General features: G+C 42.3%; 1 protein-coding gene across 2 annotated transcripts in view; it reads left to right on the top strand.

Annotated features, from left to right (window-relative positions):
- The first annotated feature begins 215 nt into the window (after positions 1–215).
- The window catches only part of UNC5C (unc-5 netrin receptor C), a 318,735-nt gene continuing 294,443 nt past the window's right edge, over positions 216–24,507 (top strand). For both annotated transcript variants that reach the window (XM_060278455.1, XM_035111588.2), the window contains exon 1: positions 216–1,131. In XM_060278455.1, coding sequence (XP_060134438.1) covers positions 1,005–1,131 — 127 coding nt within the window. In that variant the 5' untranslated portion in view covers positions 216–1,004. The remainder of the gene's footprint in view (positions 1,132–24,507) is intronic.

Below are 24,507 nucleotides of genomic sequence, written 5' to 3'. Positions count from 1 at the left end.
GTATAGGATTGCAACCCAAGCCATTATCTGCGTTCTGGATCGCTGCTCCTCAACAGTCTTACTACTCTCGAGTTGAGAGAAGCGCGGCAGCAGTAGCCAGGGGGAGGAGCCAGTCCCGTCCGCGAGTCCAGCTCCGGTTTTGCAAGTGTCCCTGGGAAAGCGGCGCTCCATTGGCTAGAGCGCGTTGTGCCACTGCCAGGGCTCCGCTCCGCAGCTCGTGTACCACATTCGAGGGGGGCAGAGGCAGAGGGGGAAAGTGCGCCGGTTCTCTCGCTCTCGCTTCGCCTTCACGCAGGCAGCGCCGCTCTCAGGGGCGTGTGCCTCTGCGGGGCTGCCTTGCCTCGCCTCCATTGAGTCTCCGCGGCCGGAGTTGGGAAGAAGGATGCTGCCGGAGCCGGAGGCGCTTCCCCCCGTCCTCCCGCCTCTGCCATCTCCAGCTCCCTCAGACTTCTTGGCCAGACTATGAAATGACCATTCCTGCTCACCTCGCAGCAGCAGCAGCAGCAGCAGCAGCTCCCACCGCCCGGACCCCGCTCTTGCCGCTCGCGCTTTGGGCGAAAGGGCGCCCGTCTTGCCTGAGGAGGAGCCCCAGCTGGGTCTACCGGCCAAGTCAAGGCGGCTAAGGGAAGAGAGTTGGCGAGGCTGGCGGGCGAAGCCCGTTTCGGAGTGGCTGCTTCTCCTTCCACCTCACACAGACACGCGCGCGCCCCTCTGTGCCCAAGTGTGCCGAGGCGGGAGCGGGAAGGCGCTGCTACCGCCGCCGCCGCGCGCGTTTCCTCTCCCGAGGTCTCTCTCTGAAGTCTCGGGCCACTTCGCCAACTGCTCCCGCTCCGCTTCGCCCTCAGGAAAAGTCGCGAGGGCGGCGGCGCTTCCAGGTGGGCCCGTGGCCGACGCAGCAGCCCATCACCGCGGAGAAAGTAGGGGCGGGAGGGTGGGGTTGGGGCACCGGCGAGCTGGACTTCGGCTTTGGGGTTTTGCTGCTTCCTCCAGCAGCAGCAGCAGCCATGGCGAAAGGACTGGAAGCCGCTGCCGCCGCCCGCTACGGACTGGGACTGGGATACTTACTGCAAATGCTCGTGCTGCCCGCCTTGGCCATCCTGAGCGCTAGCAGCCCCGGCTCCGCCGCGCAAGGTAAGACTGCCCTTGTTCGGCCAGGCGGCGCCTGCCTGCCTCCCTCCCTCCCTCGCTCGCTCCTTCCCTCTGCTCCTTAGAGTTCTTTCCCGGCCCGCTGGCCGCCCAGCCCAGGCTGGACTGAGTGGCGCTGTCTGCCTGTCCATCTTCCCCGCAGAACCCCGCAAAGGCGAGGGCGAGCGCTTCCCTCGCCTACCTCTCCACAGGTTAATGGATACCAGCAGGGCGAGCTCGGGCCGGGGCCGGGGGTGGGAGCACCTCTTTCATTAAGCGCTATCGCTACTTCTACATTCCTCTGCCCAAGTGGCCCCAACACCTTTGGGGCGCGCTGACTCGATGTTAAGTGCCGGCGAATCCAAAAGGGGGCTAGTCTCCCGAGCCTTAGAACTGCCGCCTTCAAGGCGCCGCATGTGGCTGGTGGCTTCTGAGAGAGAAGGATGTGTGGATGGATGTCTTCAGGCATCCCCCCCAACACACACACACACACACACACACACACACACACACACACACACACACACCTTCGCCTCTTCCTCCTCCATCCACGCAGCTTCTGCAAGGGAGAAACTTACGAAACGAGGCTCCCCCCATTTCCCCTAGCCAGGAGATGGGGAGCGAGAGGGACTCTCCCCTAATCCAGCTTGATCTTTAGGACTGTCTGTTGGGGGGGGGGGAACCCGCTATCTCCTTTGGTTGTGCCCCCCGTGTTGGAGCTGGAAAGTGTGTCTGTGTAGATATATAGGTGAGCGAGGGACAAGCTCGACCCCTTCGCTTCCTCGGGTGAGGCGTTTGAAACGCGAGTGGCGAAGGGAGTGTTGGAAGTGGCCCGGAGAGAAGCTGGGCTGCTACGCAGGCGCCTGTACTTCGCAGTTTAGGGGAGTAGGGTTAGGATGCCAGGCGGGGGCATGTCCCCCGTGTCCTCGCCTTCCCTCGGCATATCTGGGGAAGGAGAGAGGAAAGGGTTGTTTTGCCTGCCTTGGCAGTACCACCCGGGGCTTTCGCTTCCTGTGTCCCAGCTTCTCTCTGAGCGTGTGTTGCTATGCAGCTATGTGTCTTTGCCATTCATTATAAGAGAACCGCGGGAGTGTTGATGGTGAGTTCCGGCACCTCTTTTTCTAGAAAAACAGCACTGCAGAAAACCATTTATTAACCCCCATTTGAAATCCCACACACCTCCTCAGCTGAATTGATCGCAGCCAGAGGTACTCCTCTAGGTCCAACATATTTTCTTTGACTTCGCTAGGATATGTCGCCTGCCTAGTTTTGTGCCACCTTAATAACTGGCAGGTTTGTTGTGGCAGAAGCCTATAAGGTGCCACAAGGCTGGCGCTCTCTGCCCTCCCGCCCCCCTCTGCCCATCACTTTCCTTCTCCGTCTCTCTGTGTTTGATCTGCTGGAACAGACTTAACAGGGCTACCCCTCTCGAATTTGACTTTCAGCAGGAGCACTTCAGAGAGAGTGAATCGCTTGCATGCCAGGGGCAGCTCTATAAACATGAGCCAAAGTGAGACAGCCACTTCAAGTGGCAGGTTTGGGCAGCCATGAAAGGTGGGAGGGCAGGAGAGTTGAGTGAGAGACAGATCTACCCCATGGGGAAGCATTCTTGGGCAAGCTGGTTGGGGGCAAGCCCTATCAAAAGGAACAGGGACTCATACAATGTTTCCCTTCTCACAGATGCTATGCATTTCAATTGGGGACTTGTGAAGGAGAATTTCCTGATAGATTGTGTACCATATTAAAATAGTAGTTCAAGGCACGATTTATATTTTCCACCATATGCATAAAAATGTCTGAGAGGCACCTCTAGAGCAAGTGACCTCTTGCTTTACACTTCCAGCCCTCAGGGTTTGGGGGGATTTTTTTGCCCCTACCCAAATATTAATATGTGGACAATGTTATAAGAAACAAACGACCCCCCCCACTTGAGTCAGAATGTTAAGCGTTACTGAAATTCCTAGAGCAAAATGAACTTTAGTATTTGCATAGATACAAGGAGTGCACAGTACCCTGTTGATGTTCTTTCGCTGACATCCCCATGAAAAGGACCCTTTGCAAAGTTTGTATCAAAACTGGTTGATTGGCTCAGCTCCTTTGAACCCTAGCACCAGCAGAAGGGTGGCTTTTTAGGTTTAACAAACACTCTCTTCTGTTGCTCCCCAGGCAGGCAGGCAGGTGCCCACTAACTTTTTTTAATATATAAAATGAATGCTGGTTTCCCTGAGGAAGCCAGAAGGAGATACCCTCAACCCTGAATATTCACTGGATGAATTAATGAGAGAAGCTGATAAGGCTCCAACTCATGTTGAAAGGCTGGCACTGTCTTTATCTCATAACATCAAACAAACAAATAAAAGGGTTAATTGGGGAACAAAAGCAGGCTCCATAGAGATAGCCAAATGGGGAGATAATCTGATTAGTACTGGAAAGGGAGGGGGGCAAGCACTATGAATTAGTTGGATTGCTTAGTGCTTTTTATATTAGCCATATCTGACAGGCTAAGGTGTCTGGGAGTTCATCATTCTTTCTCCTTTTGGCTTTGCTCAGCAGGAAAAGAGCTTTCCTGAAATGTTCGTCCATTGTTTTCCAACCCCCTCCCCTTTTGCTTACCACCTCTTTCACTGCACGCCTAAAACATAATCTTCGCCCAAAGAATTTCCCTGTGTACATATAGAGAGTAGCACCATCATACAGAGATATATATCACTAGCTCGTTTCTTAAACTGAGAATAAATCCGCAGCCATTTTATTACTATTATTATAGCCTGAAGATGACTGTAAAGTATCTCCTTCAGAATTATCTCTGTGTCCCCGGGAATGTTTTGCTACGTTCTGACTAACCTTGCACTAGACACTAGAGCATCAGGTCTCTAGATTGTATTTGCCTTGGCTTCTACATTACAAGGCATTTCCTTTGCAAGATGCTTTAAGCGAGTACCTTCTTGAACTTCCCTTGCCACACACCAGTTGGCTCAATAACAAATGATGGAAAGAAGTTCCATACATGTGTTGAACTATATGCCATATCATACACGTGTATGAACTATATACAGTAACAACAAGCAGTCTCATTAAAACTAGCTGAGAAACCTGTTTTCATTGTTACCATGGTAAAAGGAGTGGAGTGGGTAAAAGAGACACACACACCAGAAATTCACATTTTCAGCGACAGCTGAAAAAACATTGTGTGCATTAGAGGGCCCCACAAAAGACAACAGGGATAGGTGTTTTCCAGGACACCTGGAATATTGTCCAATTAGGTTTCTTTGCATAGAACACCCAATAAAGTCAGAACCAGAATCATTTTCGGTGTGGGCATATTTCCTCTTTCAGGTGCAGGGAATTCACAGGAATCCCCTCAAATCTTGGACAAGCAGTTTGTAAAGCATTCCAATAAACTATTTTTTTTTTAAAAAAAAAACTTTTATCTTAAATGGAGAACAGTGACATCAATTATACATGCTTTTTTTGAACCTTATTTATTATTTAAAAAATAACAACAACCACCCTTCTGTATTAAAAACTTCTGTTGTCCAAAGAATTCCTGTAGGTCTTGGGAGTCTGAAGGACTGCCACTTTAGGGATCAATAAAGTCACCACTATTAGAATGTCTATGAAGTTGCCGCTACTAGGTTTGTTGTGCATGAAGATCTCTTGGATCACTTTATTTCTTATACTAAGAGACCATTTGGGGGGGGGGTCATGTGGGTGAACTTAGAAGTCAGTGCTACTCTTGGATCTTTTTGAATGTGAAGAAAGAAGCTAAAAACATTTCCCTGTGTTCTGGATTGGACTGCTTTCTTAGAGATGAGCAAGACTGAAGATGGCAAAATAGCGCCCCCTCTGGAATCTGCTGTCTGGTACAACTGCTTCACATTATTTCAGTTGAATAGGTGGAGAGAGGTTTCACCTGCAAGTTCTGTGAAGCTCTGATAGAGTCAGAGACACTGATTCTCCCGTTGTCAAAGCTTTAATGTTGTAGCCACCAAGACTGCTATGCTAACTTGGAAACTGCAGAGCCTTGAAGTATATTAATGTTCCTTTCTACAGCAATTTATTCCCATATGTGCCTCCATTTGTGATTAGCTTGTTTTGGGAGGAACCTGACAAGCCCTTTTCTAACCCTCTTCTAATACCAGTGTTGGATTCATACCATAATAATAATAATAATAATAATTAATAATTAATAATATCAACCATGGAGTAGCACATTGCATACATGCAGCTGTGCTTGAATATTATTTGCAATCATATGGTTTGTGAGATAGCTGCCACTGGGTTGTGGGGTTCAGAGTCCAAAAGGTTTGAGAGGTCTGCATTATTTCATAGTAAGGCTGGTTCTTATTCAAGTGCCCTAAAATAAAGCTGTTCTCCCTTCTTTGTGTTAGCATTTCACATCTGGCTTATGATGTGTAAATAGTGGTGTTAACGATGCTCTGTGTAAACTTGGATGCCTTCTTGTTTTTCACATTTGGTAATTACAACTATAGTTAGAGTTGGCACAGGATTACCTGTAGAAAAGTTTCTGCAGCTGTAGGCAGAGGGAATTGCAGCAGTGTCTGGATGTGGAAGGCTTGGATGTGGATGTGGAAGGCTTTCTGTTGTCCTGTGGGAAACACTCTTGTAGTGGTTAGCTAATGTTAACGTTCTACACTTCACTCTCTCTTTCAATTATGCGTGCTGCTTTTCCCGTGCAATTTTAATAATATTCTGATTGTTAACTTCGTACGGGCACATTCAATCTGTATATGGCATTCTGATTTCATTTAAACTGTGTAATGAATGAAAGAGTCCTGCTCACTATACATAACTACTATAAGATGTCCTGGAAATAGAATAGTGGATGTAATAAATACATAGGTGAAAACCATTGCAGAAAGAGAAGAATGAAGCATAGACATTGGAACTCTTACCAGGGGTGGCCATGAAGCTTTCTCTTTTCCTGACTTTCTCTTAGTCACAAAAATGTGAGAGCAGATACCAACTGAGAAAGCATTAAAGCAAAGGCTGAACAAAAATTCATGACATTCACCTATTTCTTTTTAATTATTTGACCAAGATAGTGTAATTGACCATAGGAGACTGATATTTTTGCTACAAATTTGGATGGTTCACAGGTTCCCCTGCTCCTTCAACTGATATAACGTTTCATGTTGCCCTATGAGATGTTTACAGAGTATCAAGGGAGGGATTGTAGTCCTGGTTGAAGAGCCCATCCCACTAATGGGCCCGGTGTTCATGCTGATCATAATATCTACACAGAGACTTGCACAGGATAGGACCCTGTGCACATACCGGTAGTACTCTGTGCAGTCACTATGGTCAATGAATAGCATTTGCAAAATGTGGGTCCCCACATGTTGTTGGACTATAACACTCATCATTGTCTGTCAGTGAAGCTGGAGGTCAGGGACAATGGGGGTTAGAATTACACAACATCTGAGGATCAAAGGCTGAGAAGGGGTAGTATGGGGTGCAGGGGGTGTTACTGGATCCACAATCTTCTCTCTCCTCTTTAGTTGAATTTTGGACCACATTTCTTTTTTTCTGGCTTAAAAAAACTCCCTAAAGCTTATGGCAACACTCTTGACTCCATAGTGCAGGCCTAGGCAACCTTGGCTCTCCAGATGTTTTGGAACTACAACTCCCATGATCCCTGACCACTATGCCTGCCATAGTGCATTGCAGTGTTTGTGATTGAAGGACTAGGCATGTCTATAAGCAAAGGTCCCTGTTTAAGAATTAGACAGCCAGTCTCATGAGAACTCAGATTTCAAACCTGGCTTTGTTTTTGTAGGATCCAAACCCAATTAAAGGAATGATTTAAATGAAAACTTCTTCTAGTTTTTCCATTTTCGTAAGCAAAGCGGGGTTTTTTCTTTTGTCTCAAAAAACTGTGCACCCTGGAATGATTTTCATAATTATCAAGCATTCTGCATTGTTTCTTCTCTTGATCTTTTGAAATAGGGCATGGGTGCCTTGGGCAATTCTGGAGCCTTCTCCTTTCTCTTTCCACTACAACTTGGAAAACAAATTCACTAATTGAGAAATTGATGGATTTTTTTTTTCTTTTTAGCCCTCTCCCTAGAGAGATGTGCTGCTCAGCATATGAATAAACCACTGAGGATAAAGCATTAGGAAGAACTATGTTTATAATTAACTGGGAAAAGAATGATAAATTTCTATTGTATTACTAATCTTTATTTTAACATCTCAGGCTGTGTGCATATTTGATTTCCTCAAGCTGCCAAGATTTCTTGTGATATTTCTTAGGGAGAAGTTGTTAGGTGTGAGCTACAACTTATGGGCCCTGCAGTATTTGCTTTCATAGGGCTTAGCCAAAGAGTCACACAAATGAACAACAATGCAGTTATATATGTTATAATATCTATACAGTACTTTATAAGTTCAGGGTAACTTACAGTGACTTGCAGCAATATACATAAAAAGTAAAAGCTACAGAACGTAATAAAATGAAACCATAATGTCAGATTAAGAAAAGGAGAGCCAGCTGTTATCCAACTCTTATGATGAAATTTCCTTAAGACTTTCTTAAAGGGAAATGACTTGGGCTGCACACAAATCAACTGCATAAATCCCATAGACCTCAGTGGGTTTTACACAGGCTAATTGTGCGCACTGCTGCATCTTTAGGACATACTTCTAGTAATACGTAGACATGGGAGAATGGAGCTATTTTGAAAACTTTTATGACAGCAGGTAATCTAGCAGACCAGGCAAGCTGTTTTTCCCTTTAGTACTCTATTTGCTATTCAGCGGGATAATCAGCTGCAGGAAACACATTCACAACATCTCAAACTGTACATTGCCAGCACTATGATTGTTTAGGACTGTAACCATAAGCTGACTTCTAAATGAAAGCAGGGGAGCGCTGTGATAATTCTCCCTAGGAAAGTAATTCTATAAAATGGGGCCACCACTGTGAAGTTCCTATTCCACGTATATTTGCTAATAATGCTTCATAAGAGATTAAAACTTGGAGCAAGGTGATAATAGGGAACAGGATACCTCATTTGTGGATAGGATTCTCCCTAAACTGTGCTTTGCATTTTATATGATCACTTCTTCACTGTGACCTCAGAGCTGTGTGCGTATTCAAGGTTGCAGTGCAAAGAATACAGATTCTAGCACCAGGGGTGGGGGCGGGGCTGGCGCATGTTCTGGGGGCGTGGTGCGCCGTCCGGAGGGGCGGGGCACACATTCTGAGGGGTGGGGCACGCTGCCTGGAGGGGTGGGGCGCACATTCTGGGGGCGAGGCGGGCAGCCGCCATGGCGCCCTCGGGATTGCGCTGCCCAGGTCGGAGCGCCCCTAGCGCCCCTCCCTTCCTATGCCCCTGATTCTAGCACTAGAAATCAAAGGAGTGGAGCGAAGCAGATAAAGACCAGACAGTATACTACTCGAAAAGCTTTTTATTATTATTATTGGGGGGGGGGAACCAGATGAAGAAGAATGGAAAGTGACTTACTACACCCATGAGCTATAGGAAATCTTTAGGTCCTTTCTCATCTGTATGTGTATTGTGGTGCCCTTCTATTTTAAATAAATAAATAACCCAGCATAGCATGCTCTCTCTTTCTCTCATCCAAAGCTATATCTCAGGAGACTGGTGTTAGCCAGTCCAGACCTGTGAACGCTCAACTACTTTATTTAGTGAAACAATAAAATAGCCGTCCAGATTTCAGATAACTACCAGACTAAACCCCACAGATCAGGTTGAAGTAGGCAAAATGCCCATATCGACTAAACTTCCCTTACTTTGATATATCATCTCTGCATTTAGCTTGCTATGAACTGATTATTGAACAATTTCTGGCTTGTGCCTTTAATTATGCATTCTGAAAATTTCTACTGATGTCAGGTACTGCAACCATTCTCCTCGTGGCACAGCATTCAGGTCCCTTGGTGATACACACAGCACTGACAGATTTATTTGCTGAGGATGATGGTGAAAGAGTTGGGTTTGAAAGTAGAGGTCAAAGGTTATGCATATTACACTGATTTTGTTTCATTTGTTCCATGTGTGCATGCTGGCGACTATATTGTTAAAAGTTACCAAGTCCCCCCCCCCTCAAAAGAACCTATAATTAAATTAAAGTGATAATTCTGAAAGAGGAGAATAAAAGGAGCCATATGTGCAGATATTTTCTCTCTCACTGTATTAGCAACAGCAGCAGTTTGAAAATGCTTGGTGTGGAAAAAGTGAAATATAATATGAGAATACGCCAACCTTCTGGGGATACGCTTTTTAATTAAGCACCTAAATGAATCCTGTTGCCGAAAGAGAGAAGGAGAGAGGGAGGTTGGAGCGGAAAAAAAGGACTTAATTATCTTGATGCATCAGTGAACCAGTTCTATTTGATATGTTGGCTGAAACTATTTGTATTTGTAAAAGAAGTGCTGAGTAGGATTTGCCTGTAAACCAGTTTGCAACATTCTCTCTGTGTCTCATATTCTGAGCTCAAGCACTTGATGGATTCAACAACCTTAATAATTTGGAACCTGTCTGCCACCTTCACTTTCATCTTATTGCACTGGTAGCCACACATCACGATCAAAGTTGTCCACTGGGGTTCCTTGCAGTGCAGAATGCAAACTTCAGCAAGACAGTGGAAACAATATCTTGTGTGTAGTGTGTATATATATATAATTTTGTGGGTGTGGGTGTTCAGTACACCTCATAATTATGTAAAATTCTATCCTCTAATACCTGATTTAAACTGTTAAGAAAACATGAAAGTTATAAAGTACAGTCAGTTTTTAGTTCTTTTCCACATGGATGGTGTTTATATGCATTTTTGTTATAAGAGTATAATCAGTGGTCTAGTTTGGACATAATGAAAAACCAGGGTTACCTGCTCTGTGAGCATACTTCTTTCACATGCCAGAGGAGGAAATAAGTACTGTATCATCTTCCAGTTGGGAACTGTTGATTTAATTTTCAGGGGAAAAAATGTATTTGAAATAAAAATAAAAATGCTAGGAGCTTAATAGGAAGCATATCAGTTCCATGGCCTAGCTACTAACCAGACAGAACAGGGATACAGTGGTACCTCAGGTTAAGTACTTAACTGGTTCAAAAAGTCCGTACTTATCCTGAAGCAAACTTTCCCATTGAAAGTAGTGGAAAGTGGATTAATCTGTTCCAGACGGGTCCGCGGAGTACTTAACTTGAAAGTACTCAACCTGAAGTGCACTTAACCCAAGGTATGGCTGTATGTTATAGTTAGGGCTTTTTGTGACAGACAGTACTGTACTCATCAGTACAGCACCTCTTTTTGTGGCTTGCAGAAGCTATTTTGTGCTGACACCCATGACACTTTTATTAATACCAGCACTCCATCTTTTTACCAGAAAAAAGAGCCAATTGTAGTAATTAAAATGTCAGAATTTTTCAACTTGTTGATTTGTGTTTGGACATTACTCAGCATGGAATTGTCATATATGTAAGCTAAAGCCATGATTTGGACATTGCTTTTGTATCTTTCTTTTAGATACGTGTTGCATCTTTAGCTTTCAGGAGAATATGGGACAGAAACCAGTTTGGCATATTGAAAAAATATATCTAATTGTCTTCAATGGATCTTAATTGGAGGTTGCTGAGGATTGACCAATCTGCCCAGAAAAAAATCCCATTGAATTTAATGGTTTTCTTTGCTTTGGAAGCATGCTTAGGCAATTGGAAAAATGAAATGGATGACTACTCATCTTTTACTGTCACCTCACTCCTATTAATTCACTGTAAATTCAGTTAATCAAGAATCATGTTCTTGCTCCAGCCTCATCTAAAATTACCTTGAGTTGCTTAGGGCTGTTGCTGTATTTCTGTATATCCCCCTCCATTCATCATTGTAATGATGGCTGATGTTCCTGGTAGATATAAATCCCAAATCAAAAGCAAGGCATTTAGAAAATGCCTTCAGAATCCTGTGCAGCATTCTAACTACTTTTGAGACATCAGTAAATTGTTGCTGAACATCAGTTTCCAAAACAAACACTAGCTGCCCTAGGTTTTTTTAATATTATATCTGATTAGTAGGTATACTTTAGTTCATCCATAAAAACATTATCATGGAGAGAGAGAAAAGGAAATGTATTTCTTTGTCTATGTAGTTTTTAGCCACCCAGTGGAGATGTTAAAATTTAGCAGGCAATCTTGACATCAGAGCTGGTAGAACAGCAATGGCATTGCCTGTCATTTGTGTTAGCATGTTTCTTTTCGAATATTTAATATGCCGCTTTTCCAGGTGAAGCCCGTCCAAAGCAGCTTACAACAGTAAAAGTGACAATTATAAAAATCAGTTAATTACTAAAACAAAAATAGATCCACAAGAATAAAACAGAGTCAGAACTTAAACAGCATGCTGTACAAATGTTCCAGCCTCCATGTGGCGAGGAGAACAACAACAACAAAAAAAATTCTAAGGGGAGGCCAATAAAATAAAATGAGTTTTTAAGGCCTTCTGAAACTGCCCACCACAGCTCTATTGGCAGGGGTTCCAGAGGTGTTGAAGCAGCATAGCAAAGGCCCCGACTCTCATGGTTTCCCCACTTCACAGACCTACTATGAGTGACTCTACCAGGACTGAGCCTCTCAGAGTGTGGGGGCAGAATGCTTGGGCCCAAGACATTTAGGGCTTTAAACATTAACATCAGCATTTTCAATTGAGCCTGGAACTGCACTTGATGATACTGAATGAAGCTGACCACCGTGCCACTATCAGGACTCTAATACAGTGGTACCTCTACTTACGAATAACTCTACTTACGAATGTTTCTACTGTACTTACGAATGGAGCTCCGTCCGCCATCTTGGATGCGGTTTAGATAGGATTTTTTCTACTTATGAATTTTTTCTCCCAATGCATTCCTATGGGATTCTACTTACATATTTTTTCTACTTACAAATGTGTGTTTGGAACGCATTAAATTCGTAACTGGAGGTACCACTGTATAGCAGCATATTGAGCTTGCTGAAGTTTATGAACTGCCTTTAAACATTACAGTATTGTAGTTTAGCTTTGGCCAGAGCATGAGTCATTGTGGTTAGTCTCCCCTTTTCAGAAAGGGCTGCAGCTGGTAAAATGAACTAACTCTTGACTGCTGGTGCTAGTTGTTTCCTGAGTGCCCTGCCTTTACTTTCTGTGATGAAAGAGTTTAAGCACTTAGGCTACAATTCTATACCCACTTACCTTGGAGTGAACCACCTAGAACTCCATACCCTCCAACATTTCTCTGATGAAAACAGGCATGTTCTATTTCATAATAATGATTTTATTATTTATCTGGCTGTGTTACCCCAGCCACCCAGCTTCCAACATACGTATATAAAAACATAACAAAACATTAAAAATTAAAAACCTTCCCTATAGAGGGCTGCCTTCAGTTGTCTTCTAAAGGTTGTATGGTTACTTATTTCCTTGGATTGGGGCGGGGGGTCGCATAACTCCATAACCTCCAACATTTCTCTGATGAAAATAGGGACATCCTAAGGAAAAGCGGGACATTTAAGATCAAATCAGAAACCAGGATGGCTTCTGTAAATCTGGGACTGTCCCTGGAAAATAGGGACATTTGGAGGGTCTGGAACTCAGTGGAGTTTGCTTCTGAGTAGATGTGAATAGGGTTTTGCTGTCAAAGGCCAAGTTAGGGATCAAGTGTGAAGAATAAAGGAGACAGGCAGTTCCTTTTCCTGTATGATAGAAGAAAAAGAAGAAGAAGAAGAAGAAGAAGAAGAAGAAGAAGGGGAGTAGTAGTTGTATTTTGGATTTGATATACTGCTTTATCACTACCCAAAGGAGTCTCAAAGTGGCTAACAATCTCCTTTCCCTTCCTCCCCCACAACAAACACTCTGTGAGGTGAGTGGGGCTGAGAGACTTCAGAGAAGTGTGACTAGCCCAAGGTCACCCAGCAGCTGCATGTGGAGGAGCGGAGACACGAACCCGGAGACACGAACCCGGTTCACCAGGTTACGAGTCTACTGCTCCACCACTATGGAGTCATAGTTCAGGACTAACTGCTTTCAAGGCCTCAAAAAGAACACAAATGCAGGAAGTGATTTATTGCAAGTACTCCATAGAGCTCCCAGTCTCACGTTAAGACACCACTTGAGCTCATTCTATTATAATATTGTTAAACAGGCAATCTTAAGGAAATGACATTAAACCTCTGCAGTGCAAATTTTATCTAAGCAATGACTTAATTTGCAGCATTTTGCAATTAATGTGCTGAAAGTGTAGGGAGATACAAACACACACACACACACACACACACACACACACACACACACACACACGGGTAAGTAGGGAAATGTCAAACTCATATTAACATGGTTCTTTGACCTCTCAGTTCTATAGATGCTTCATTTCAATGTGACGTTTTAAAATAATGTTTATAAACAGTGTGCTTGTGTATTTTAAAAAAGGAATGTAGCTAACTATCCATCTAACATTTGTTTTACGACTCTTTGCCATATGATAGTACACAAAAATGGAAATTTAGACAACTATTTTATGCAAGAATAATGATAATATATGAAGTTTGATTTGTGACAAGATTAGATATGAGAATGCATAGAAGCTTCAGGGAATTATTTTTCACCAGCTTTACCAAAACTTTAATTTACTGCACTTAACCTTTTATGGATGTTTTGCCCAAGCTAAATGTGCTGACTCTTGGGAAGCAAGTAAGGAGAACCGTAGATTAAATGTGTCCATACTTCAACACTTGTTAATTGCTGTCTCATTTCTCATTTTAAAGGTAACTTTAAGATTCTGAAATAGTGTGTCAATCTGCCAATTTTGTAGCTTTGTACCCACAGTATTCATTAACACAGATTATGTAAATCATAATTGCCTAAAACAGGCTGATCGCTGCAACTCTGAGTTTCTGCTGTGTGACATTAAATGTATATTTGCATTTAATAAGCATAGTGTTTTTAAATGCAAATAGGAGCCACTGAGGGGGCTGGTTATTATCAGGATCATAGCGGGTGAGAAGGAAAATTTAACCCTTTCCTCCTCTGCTACAGCCTCGAAGATAATCACTCTTTTGAAATTACTATTTGCTTTGGGAGAAACCACTAGCAACATCACATCCAACTTGACCCTAAGTAGCTCATCCTTGAAGCAAACCTATAAACATCTTTACTCCGAGGTTAATCCATCTGTGCTCAGTGGGACTTATGCTCTTCTCACTGTGTATTTCCATAGTGAGAAGCAAGTCCAGAGATGGTTAAAAACTGTGTAAGTTATGAGACTTTCATATACTAGACCTGCATGGAAAAGAAATTTGAGCCTTGCCAGCATTCCATTATGAAATTAGTAATGGCATTGGTATCTGCATGGGCAGGGCTTAGAATGAACTACTTTAAAGCTGTAAGTGGGTAGCATCCAACAGAGTGATATTCATAGTAGACCACTAAAATTGTTGACTCTAGTTCATTGGTTCCGGTGGTTCATATTGTGTGCTAGAGGGATCTGATCCACACATTCCAAGCACAACCAGTTTGAAAACATGGAATTGCAAGGTAGTTCTGGTCTCTTGAAGAGCTTTCCCCTCCCCTCCCCTTTTGACAGATTTCCTGCACAGATTGGTACAAAATTGAGCTGCCTTTTAAAAAATATACCAGCCTGCTTTATGAAGTCCAACTTGTTCATCACTCATTCATGCCATATCTGTCACCATAGATGTCTGGGGTAACAAGGTAATTAAAGCCTAAGGACAAAGCCGTATTTCATTATTTAGAAAGAAGGGCCTGTCTAATGAATCAAATTTGCTTAAAATTGTGTCAGGAACATTAGCCCAGATTCTAATCTCACTAGATAACTTATCTCTCTGTTGGATCTTTTATTCAGTCCTCATTATGGCACTTCCCCCCAACATTATTCTTCTGACCTGCTTTTATCAGCACCGTTCCTGAGAATTGTCCCCTTGCTTCCTTTTAGCTTTCAGTCTGTGAAAACATTGGATTCATTCCCCCTGCCACCTCTATGGATGTGGTATGAGCAATGCTTTTAATCTGTATACTGCTTACTTGATATGCAAGTGTAAAACTAATTATAAAAAAATAACGTAATTAAAATACACAATTTCAACAAAACATGTAAACACCCATAATTAAGTGTACAATAAAACAAACCCATTTAAGCAATTAAAGCAATTAGATCCGGAAGTTGAAGTCAAGAGACCTGGGGCATGGTTGTCTAAACAGACATATCTTCAGGTCAGGAGCCGGTGGAATGCCAGTTCTGATGGAGCTTCTCATATTTCATCAGGGACAGCAATTCACTAGATAGCTGTTACCCTTGAAAAGATTTGCCTCATGTTACCACAAGCCAATAATCATACCATACCATAAGAAAACTTACCTTTTAACATAGAATGATAAAAGACCGTGCAGGTCATGGCGGACCTGCAAGGCTGGATGCAGTCTTGGCATCCTTGACAGATGGCTGTCGGTCTCCCCTTAAATACCTACAGTGAAGAAGAGCCTTCCACTTCCTGAGCCAGTCTGTTGCTTACCTTAAGAAGTTTTCCCTTAATGTTTAACACAAATCTGTTTCCCTGCACATTCCAACCAAGAAATCCGGGGCAAAAAAGAGTGGATTCTGGTGTACATGCTGTGTTGTAACATCACTAAACGGCATTAGTTGAAAAGTTGACATGTAGTCGTAGAATAGCCCTGGGGAGGATTACAGCAGGATAAAATTCATGAAGTGTGGCTGCCCTTTTTGTGTATATAAATAATCATAAAGAAGAAAAGCATCCCCTGACTTTCCCATACTCTTTTTGGAGGAATACATTTGTATAATTTATAATAATCTCTTCGTTTTGTTGTGACTATGTTACATTGATGTCAAAATTGATTGTGTTATTTGCAGACCTGACCCAAATGTAAAAAAAACTCAATAAAATTTTATATATATTCATGTTTAGCAAGTGTGATGCTAATTCAGTAGGATTCCATCAGGCAACAGCTGATTTCCCCTTTTACTCAGTTTTCACAAAGCAAACTGAGTTTATTGCTAAGAGGTTGAAATGTTATGCTATTATCAGCAAATCCTGTGAGAAAAGACCCAAATTTGGATTTACCTTGGATTCTCCCTTGGGTGCAGACTCTCAAAGTCTGAGAAACCTAATTGTGCTTCTTATATCCAAGGAATTTGTGTGTGTGTTCTTATTAAGGGGAATTCCATTTATTCTGAGGAAAGTCTTCATTTATTTTTTGTTGTATGTTATGCATACAAGAAAACAGAGCATGAACAATCTGTAAGTATATTTGGAAGAATTTGGCTTCAAGGGCCGTGTTTCTCTTCCCCACCCCAAAAGAGAGGCAGTGTGGTGTGATAGTTAGGGTTGTACTGCGATCTTGGAGACCAGGGTAAATATCCCACTCAGCCCTGAAGGCCACCCACCTAGCAGATTTTGGGGCCCTGTGGTGGGCTGGAAAGTGGAAGACCCATTGTGCATGTACTGTAGATTTCCATGCACAGGCAGTTGGATACCACTGGATGTCACCCATAGAGTTTCTCTCTTACGGCTGTGTACACACACCTGGAAACTCTGATTTAATTAGGGTGGAGCACAGATGTATTTTCCAATAATAGTGTTTTAAGTGCAATGTGCAGAGTTACCCTTCAGTAGACTGCAGCAGTGCCATTTTTTGTATTACATATTCATCAATGGGGATAACTGTTTTTGATATGTCTGCTTCATCTTGCAATGTTAATTGAAAGGTCCTTATTTTTTCAGAACAAAACAAATACTTACATACTTCTGAGTAGTGATCACTAGTTCAGTGAAGCTCTCCAACTCTCTCTCTCCCCCCTCTGTGTGTGTGTTTGGTAAATGTTCACTTATTTCCTTCCTCTGCAAGAATTTTTGCAGGATGAAATCTCCGGATGTGATGTGTGTCTTGAATGTGCATTTATAAGAGATCACAGGATAAATGGACTTCAAATAACTAAAACTGAGTGATACACCACAACCCCCTCATCTGGTGTATCTCACAGCTGAGTTTCGTCTAAGTAATTTGGCCTTAATTGCACAAGTTTTCTACAGAGACCTTAAACATTAGTTGGACCACATCTTGTTCTCATCTTGGGAAGAGTCAGACCACTGTTTTTCTCAGAAAAGGAACCTTATGATGGAGATCTGTGTAACACTGTTTTCTTGAGTGAGGTTATATAGAGTCTCTTGGCTCTTTGCCTTTTATAAATTTGCTAAACCCCTGGCCCCAATCGCAATGTGTATTTTGACAATTGTAAGGTTGGACTGAGGTTAATGAGTTGGTTCTACAGATAACATCAGATTCCAGAGCCGTCAAGTTTGTTTTGCATTCAGTGACAGTCATTAAATCAAAGGAAGGAGCCTTCTTAAAAGAAACACACTTGAGGAAAAGAGCTTAAATATATTTTTAAAATGGTGTATTCCTGCTAATAGCCACTCACTGCATATAACCCCAATGACATTAAAAGTCCATTAGCTAAGCCCAGTTTAAACAGCAGCTGACGCTATGTCAGCTAAATGTATATTGGAATTTTCACTTAATGCACAAATGGGACATCTGTAATTTTTCTAAAACAATGTACATTATAGGAAACCAAATGTCATCTGGTAGAAGTAGATATGTAAGAGGAAAGTACCTGTAATCAGCCAAACCGATAAGAAGTAGAAGAAAGCAGAGATGTAACTAAAAAGACCTCAAAGTAAATTAATGAAACCCAAGCTTGTACTGTATATTCAAATGTGTGTCTCATTGAATTGCATTAGTCTTACTTTCAGGTAAACGTGTGTGGGAATAAAGCCTCAATTGTTTGGGGAGCAATGTACTGGGAACTTTCAATAACATGTAAAGTCTTTGTATGTGATTTTTCACGATCACCGTGTGTGAGAAAGTGTGCATCATTGGTGTTTATGGATGCATGCGGTTACTCACATTGCATGAATTTTTTAATACAGTGTCATTAGTAGAGGTGGAATATGTGACAACATAAGCAAAAATACAGGCCCCACCCTGAAGACAGTAATGATCTTCTAGTAGTTTTGCAGTAGGGCAAGATCATCTCTGGCAGGAAAACATCTGCCCCATGGACTGATATCAGTTGGCCTCTAAGACCAAGACTTCTGGGTGGGGCCAGATAAATTGTTGTGCCTTGTGTGGGCAGCAGTGTCCCCTGTGACAGCAGAGACACAAAAGGAGCCTAGCCCCTTTGGGAGGGGAGGGGCAAGGGGCAAGGACGCACCTTCAGATATTTTAGCCAACAGATTTACTTCTAATGACTTGGGAATTGTTTGTGGTTTTGTTTCTTGGTGGCTGGATGAGGGGTGATGGTTTGTTTTTTTTTGTTTTTGTTTGCTGAGCCAGGTAAAAGATGAGAAGAGAGAGTTTTCTGGTGGTGTATTGTGTGTGGGCCCATTGGGGTAAACAGCTGAGGTTTGGATGGTGGAACTGAAGTCTCTGCCACGTTCTGACTATTCTTCCAACCAAATATTTGTTGTCTTGCCCTTGGGTTTCTGCTTGTAGATGCCAGGTCAGTCTATAATAAGTTCTCCGTAATCCATTATTTAATCATGGATGAAGCCACTGACCCAGTCTGTATAACCAAGACCTGGGTGGGGAAGCAGGTGGAGGGTTAGTCGTTACCAGCTCTGCCTACCCAGGTATTTGGTTCAGCACAAGAGTCCACATTTAAGACTAGGCTACTATAGTCTACAAAGATACCGTATTCCTCTACAGGTTTCCTGTTCGTCTAGGTGTCAGTTTGTTGGGCCAGTAGCATAGATTCACAGGCTTTCCACAGTTCAAAACATGCTCAAGCCAGCTTACAAAATGTAAAGAATACATAACTACGACATAACAAAAGTAGTCATAAACAATAAATGAAACTTTAAAAAAACACACAACCCAAACGAGCAACTTCCACATAAATCACAAGATCTAAAATAAACATAAAAAGCAACAACCTGCCAACAACAAAAACCCCTAAACAATATCCCAACCCAAGAGTCTGTTCAGCAGCCTCAGCTTTTGTAGCTGGAGTCAGTCATGACCTGGACTCCCAGGCCAAGTGGGGGGAAAATGCAGGGATCAGGTCTTCCAGGCCCCACAGCCAAGATGGTTACACAGTTGGTACCAGAACTTTTTCCTTTCAAGGGTTGGTGACCACATTTCCCATGGCCTGTGCCACTGGTGGCTGATGAACTGCAGGTTAGTCCACTCACTGTGATTTGTACAGCCTAGGTTCAAGCGAGGGAGTGGATGCATTGAAGTCAGTGGGGGAAATTGCCTGCACAAGGAGAAGCAAAATGTATTTTAATGCACAGTGAGTTTGCCCCCTTTAATGTAGGCATGTTTAGAGATAGATGCATATCTTTTAAGTACGGCAGTTAGTAAGAACCTGAAATTCTTCATACCCCATGCTGTGCACATGTGTGCCTCTGTTAGACCTAGCTTAAATTGCAGCACTCTTTGGGCAATAAATATCCAGACCTGCTGAAGCAGATGTTCATGGAGAAATATATTTTGAAAACATTCATCACATAATTGAAATGCAAAAAAATGGAAATCATAAGTGACAGTGCATTAAAAAAAGAACTGTATTCTTTATAGAGCTCTGCTGTTCATGCTGAAAACCAAGTAGTGAACTACGAGAGATCAGAAGCTCCTAAAATACAAACAGCTTAATGCCCAAATGCTGCTGGCACCCAACCCCATTTTGATAGGTTGTTATTTTAAAGTGTCTTGTGAAAATAGTCATTGTGCTGTTTCTGTAATGCCATTGTGGAGACAGAGGTGTGTTTTTTTTGGTAAGCTAATGTGCAAGCTGGGATTGGAATAGAGCAGTAATTAATCAGTTTTCTGTCACACTTATAACTACTATGAAATATTACTATGACCTCCTTCTCCCACTTCTATTACTAGTCAATTAGCAAAAACCTGTGCAAGTATCAACAAGTGTTCCTAAGTGTATGACCGGTGGATACATAATCATTACGAAAGATTAATGCCTATGTGGTTGTTTGCTTTGCAGAACACCATCCACCACATTTCAATTTGGAATAGCCTTATTCTTTGCAAACTTTTTCAGATAATTTGTGGAAAGAGCATGGGATTACTTAGAGCCTAGAAGCCCTGCCAAACTTTAGTTCCTGAGTATCCTGTATTTTGGGATACAAGAATAACTAACTCTTTACAATATGTGCAGGACCCTTTAACATTCGCCCACTTGCCTCCAATCATCTTCAGGCTTCAAACCACCAGTCATATGCAAGTCTACCAATATGTCAACACCCTGTTTCTAACAATTCCCCCTATTAAATTAAAATGTTTCATTTGTTGACAAAATTATACATGGGGGTATTTATGAGCTGCGAGAACTATAGAATTGAATTAATGTTTAGAACCAAGAATGCTGTGCAGATGGAAGCTGTAAAGATAAGGCAAAATTGGTTGTGTGACAGTGGCTGCATACTACAGACCTTGTATATTCAGCAAACCATCAAAACCTGGGGAAAGGTTGTAGCTCAGTGGTAGAGCATATGATTAGCATGCAGAAGATATCTGGGGTCTCCATGCAGGGCTGGGAGAGGCTCCTATATGAGACCTTGGAGAGTCACCGCTAGTCAGTTTTGAAAATCACGAACCAGGTGGACTTATGCTTGGATGGTATAAGGCAGCTTCCTATGTTCCTATTGAATGTCTGGTAGATGAATGGTGGAGTAATATTTGAAAGAGTAAATATTTATGCAAGCTTTACCTACAAACTTTTACTCTCTAACATTGCACATAATATATGGTGCATGCTTGTGGAGATCCATGAGCATATGCTTATTTAGATACTACATTGACTGCGTAGGAAAGGAATAGGGGACAGGATGCATGCATGTGTTCAGTAGCACCCACTGCACCCACTTCCACACTTTTAGACTAGTGCAGCTAGTTTAAGTTCTCTATAACTTTGTAAGCTTTTAAGGGTTTGTCAACAGAAACCCTGCGCAAAAGCTGCTGCTCTAGTGGTGAGAACATGCACACGCCAAGTTGTGTAGTGGGCTGAAAAAGAAACCAGCCATTTGAGACAGAGGTTCAGAATAGTTTTCTGAGTGAAGGAGAGACAGAGCAAAGATTCAAGGAGTGGAGACTACTTAAGGAGCAATATATGCATCTATAAAAGATAAAAGATAGGAAAGTGACAGATTGTGGCACAAGAGGTGAGAATGTAATGCATTAGTGCTTAGTGTGCAAACATAACTTTTGGTAAAGTTCTAAAAAAAAGAGATGTCTTCTGTAGAAGTTGGACATTTATTCCTACCACATAGATTAATACCATTTTTATGTTCACTTTGTTCAGCCTGCATTATGAAAGCAATCTCGATTTATTTGTGGAAATATGCAGTTCAGCATTAATGGCAGAATGCATTGTGCTGCTTATTTCCAAAAGCCTTAAGTAACCATGTAAGCATGGTTGCTGCCAAACAAAATCTGATAACACACATTGTTGTGAGTTTGGCAGGGGGCGGGGGGTTAGCCTGCAAGATGCCCGAACCGCTTGTAATTCACAGGGTCCTGGATCCAGCAAGGTTTAAAGTCTAATGGAGGATTCAAATGTTGAATATTCAGGCCAGCTTCTTGGTGAGTTAATGGGCCCAAGTTGGTATAACAAAGGAGGTTGTTCTGTGCCAGAGGACACATGGGTGGACCACCTCCCTTACCTGGCTGGTACTGGTAGTGAGAAAGACGGAAGCCAAGGCTGTTGAATTCTGTGAGAGCTGGGCTAGAAGCAGGCTGCTGGCAGCAGCCAGAGAGACAGAGCCATGCTTGAATTCTGCTTCAATCTGAGACTGTGACTATGGGAGAAGAAAGATTTTGGAGGGTGTTAATGCTGAGAGCCCCTCAATCATAGACTTACATGTAAATAAACCATATACCATAATGCAGGCATCCCCAAACTGCGGCCCTCCCGATGTTTTGGCCTACAACTCCCATGATCCTTAGCTAACAGGACCAGTTGTCAGGGAAGATGGGAATTGTAGTCCAAAACATCTGGAGGGCGAAGTTTGGGGATGCCTGCCATAATGACATCACACTTTCTGCGGTCCTTCATTCCCTCATTCATTTAACATAAGATAACAGTGCTTTAGTTCATTCCTACACCCCTCTTTTGCTAGTTTAAAGATATATCTTAACAGGTTAAAGCAATCATAAGCAAACTCAGCCCTCCAGATGTTTTGGGACTACAACTCCCACCATCCCTAGCTAACAGGACCCAGTGGTCAGGGATGAAGGGAATTGTAGTCCCAAAACATCTGGAGGGCTAAGTTTGCCTATGTCTGGGTTAAAGGGATATATCTAATGACCAAATGAGGCAAAATCAGGTTCATGGCCTCTCTTTGGTTACACTTTACTTCAGACTAGCTGACCAGTCATCAGCCAGTACATAGTCAGCCACTTTCTAACTGGTACCTTACCACGGTGGACTTTCAACCACAACCACACATCTGCATCTCATCCAAAACATGGGAAGTTAAGGGAATAGGTTTGTATCCTGTTCAACCAACCCTGCCTCCTTTTGCTCCTTTTTCTCAACTCCTGAAAACCTCCATCTTTATCAGTGAAATTAGTGGAAATGTTGGGTCACCACTGACCATTGCAGATGTGGTTGTATGCATAACATGGGGAGTTACCACATGATAAATGTCCAGCTGCATCCACCCACTGTGACTGGAGATGACACAGCAAGACCATGTGGCTAAAACCTTCTGATAAAGATGGGTTGTAGATTTGAGTTAGGATTGTAAAACTCTAGTAACCACCATTTGAAAGGATGGTGATTCCACCAGCCAGCTTTTGAAAGAATGTCTTCGAAATGCAATATATAAAAGAAGATCATTACTGCTCCTGTACTTAAGATACCCATAACAAAACAGAAACAGAAATCTCATGTTTTAGCTTCAGTTCAATTAACTTAAACCCTCTTTTGTACTAACTGAAGACCTTAGTATTGGGGGTGAGAGTGTCTCTTCATCAAATATGTCTGTCATTACGTTACTAGAATTTCACTAATTCTGTTGAAATAGTTTCAATGAGAAACAAAAGCAAAAAGGAGATGCAGCAGGGAGAATCATTAGTCAGAAATTCTGGCATTAACAATGAGATTTTTTTTTCTTGCCACTGAACAGTCATGAAAATAATCCTCCTGTATCTTTACAAGATCTCATCCCACTTAAAAGGACCCAAATAAAAGACAGGCATCCAGAACAGCAATTACTGGGTAATATGCTTTTAATGGCAAGTATGGGGGCTTAAAAAATACTTTAAAGGGAGCTTGGTTTGCAAAGTTTCTCTTTGAAAGCTTTTAGTAAACCGCTGCTAGCTCTGTACCCTAACTCAAGCAACTTTTTGAGCAATTAAAAATGAAGGATATAAATCTTCGTTACTTCTTACAAGACAAGAAACATTTCTCATTCACATGGCACTTTATGATCAAAAAGTCTTTTGCACATTGGTCTCCTGCTTCCTTGTTGCTGTCTGGAGATGTAATGATCTGCTTTTGTCTGTCCTTTCCCCCCTTCATAATCAATTTATAGTGAAAATTAAAGGCAAAAACGAACTGTGCAAGTCTTTCAGAACATCCACGTAAATAACTTTGTTGGAAGCTATTTACGTGGATGTTCTGAAAGACTTGCACAGTTCGTTTTTGCCTTGAATTTTAGTTGATCCTGTCTCCAATTAAGTGTGTTTAGGTTTGCAGACTTACATCCTGATCCTAAATGCGTAGTGTTGGGCTCAGTGGCCAAACCCTGCGTTCCTCTGAAGCAATGCGTGAAACTTCACATGTTGATATAATGCAAATGTATTCAGAAATAAACTCCGTGAAGTTCACAGGGGAAGTGTGCAATGACACTTACTAAGGTTGCAGTTCAACCAGAGAGAGATGTCAGCCCTTTTTAGGGAAGGTTTTTTTTTTTATGACTGAGGTTTTAATGTATTTTTAATCTCCTGTTGGAAGCCGCCCAGAGTGGCTAAGGAAACCCAGCCAGATGGGCAGGGTATAAGTAAATATTATTATTATTATTATTATTATTATTATTATTATTATTAGTAGTAGTAGTAGTATTAAAAACAAATTTGCCTGTATAGTTGTCATTGGATTGCTAATTCCTGCACATGCAGAGTTTGCATGCCATGAATTCATAGCCATTTTGCAAATGGAGTGCTTATGCTGTGTGCACAGGAAATGGCAACCTGATGTTAAAGCAACAACAGTCATGTTAACTCGGCGTCGGTAAGTTTATTTTGTTTGCGCGCTGTCACTTTTATAAACCACTTTTATAAAATAGCGAGCCACAATTAGGCACA

The sequence above is a fragment of the Zootoca vivipara genome, chromosome 9, assembly GCF_963506605.1.
Source record: "Zootoca vivipara chromosome 9, rZooViv1.1, whole genome shotgun sequence".
In the NCBI taxonomy this organism is placed as follows: Eukaryota; Metazoa; Chordata; class Lepidosauria; order Squamata; family Lacertidae; genus Zootoca; species Zootoca vivipara.
Note: the sequence above shows the minus strand (reverse complement) of the source record. Positions and strands in the feature narration are given on the sequence as shown.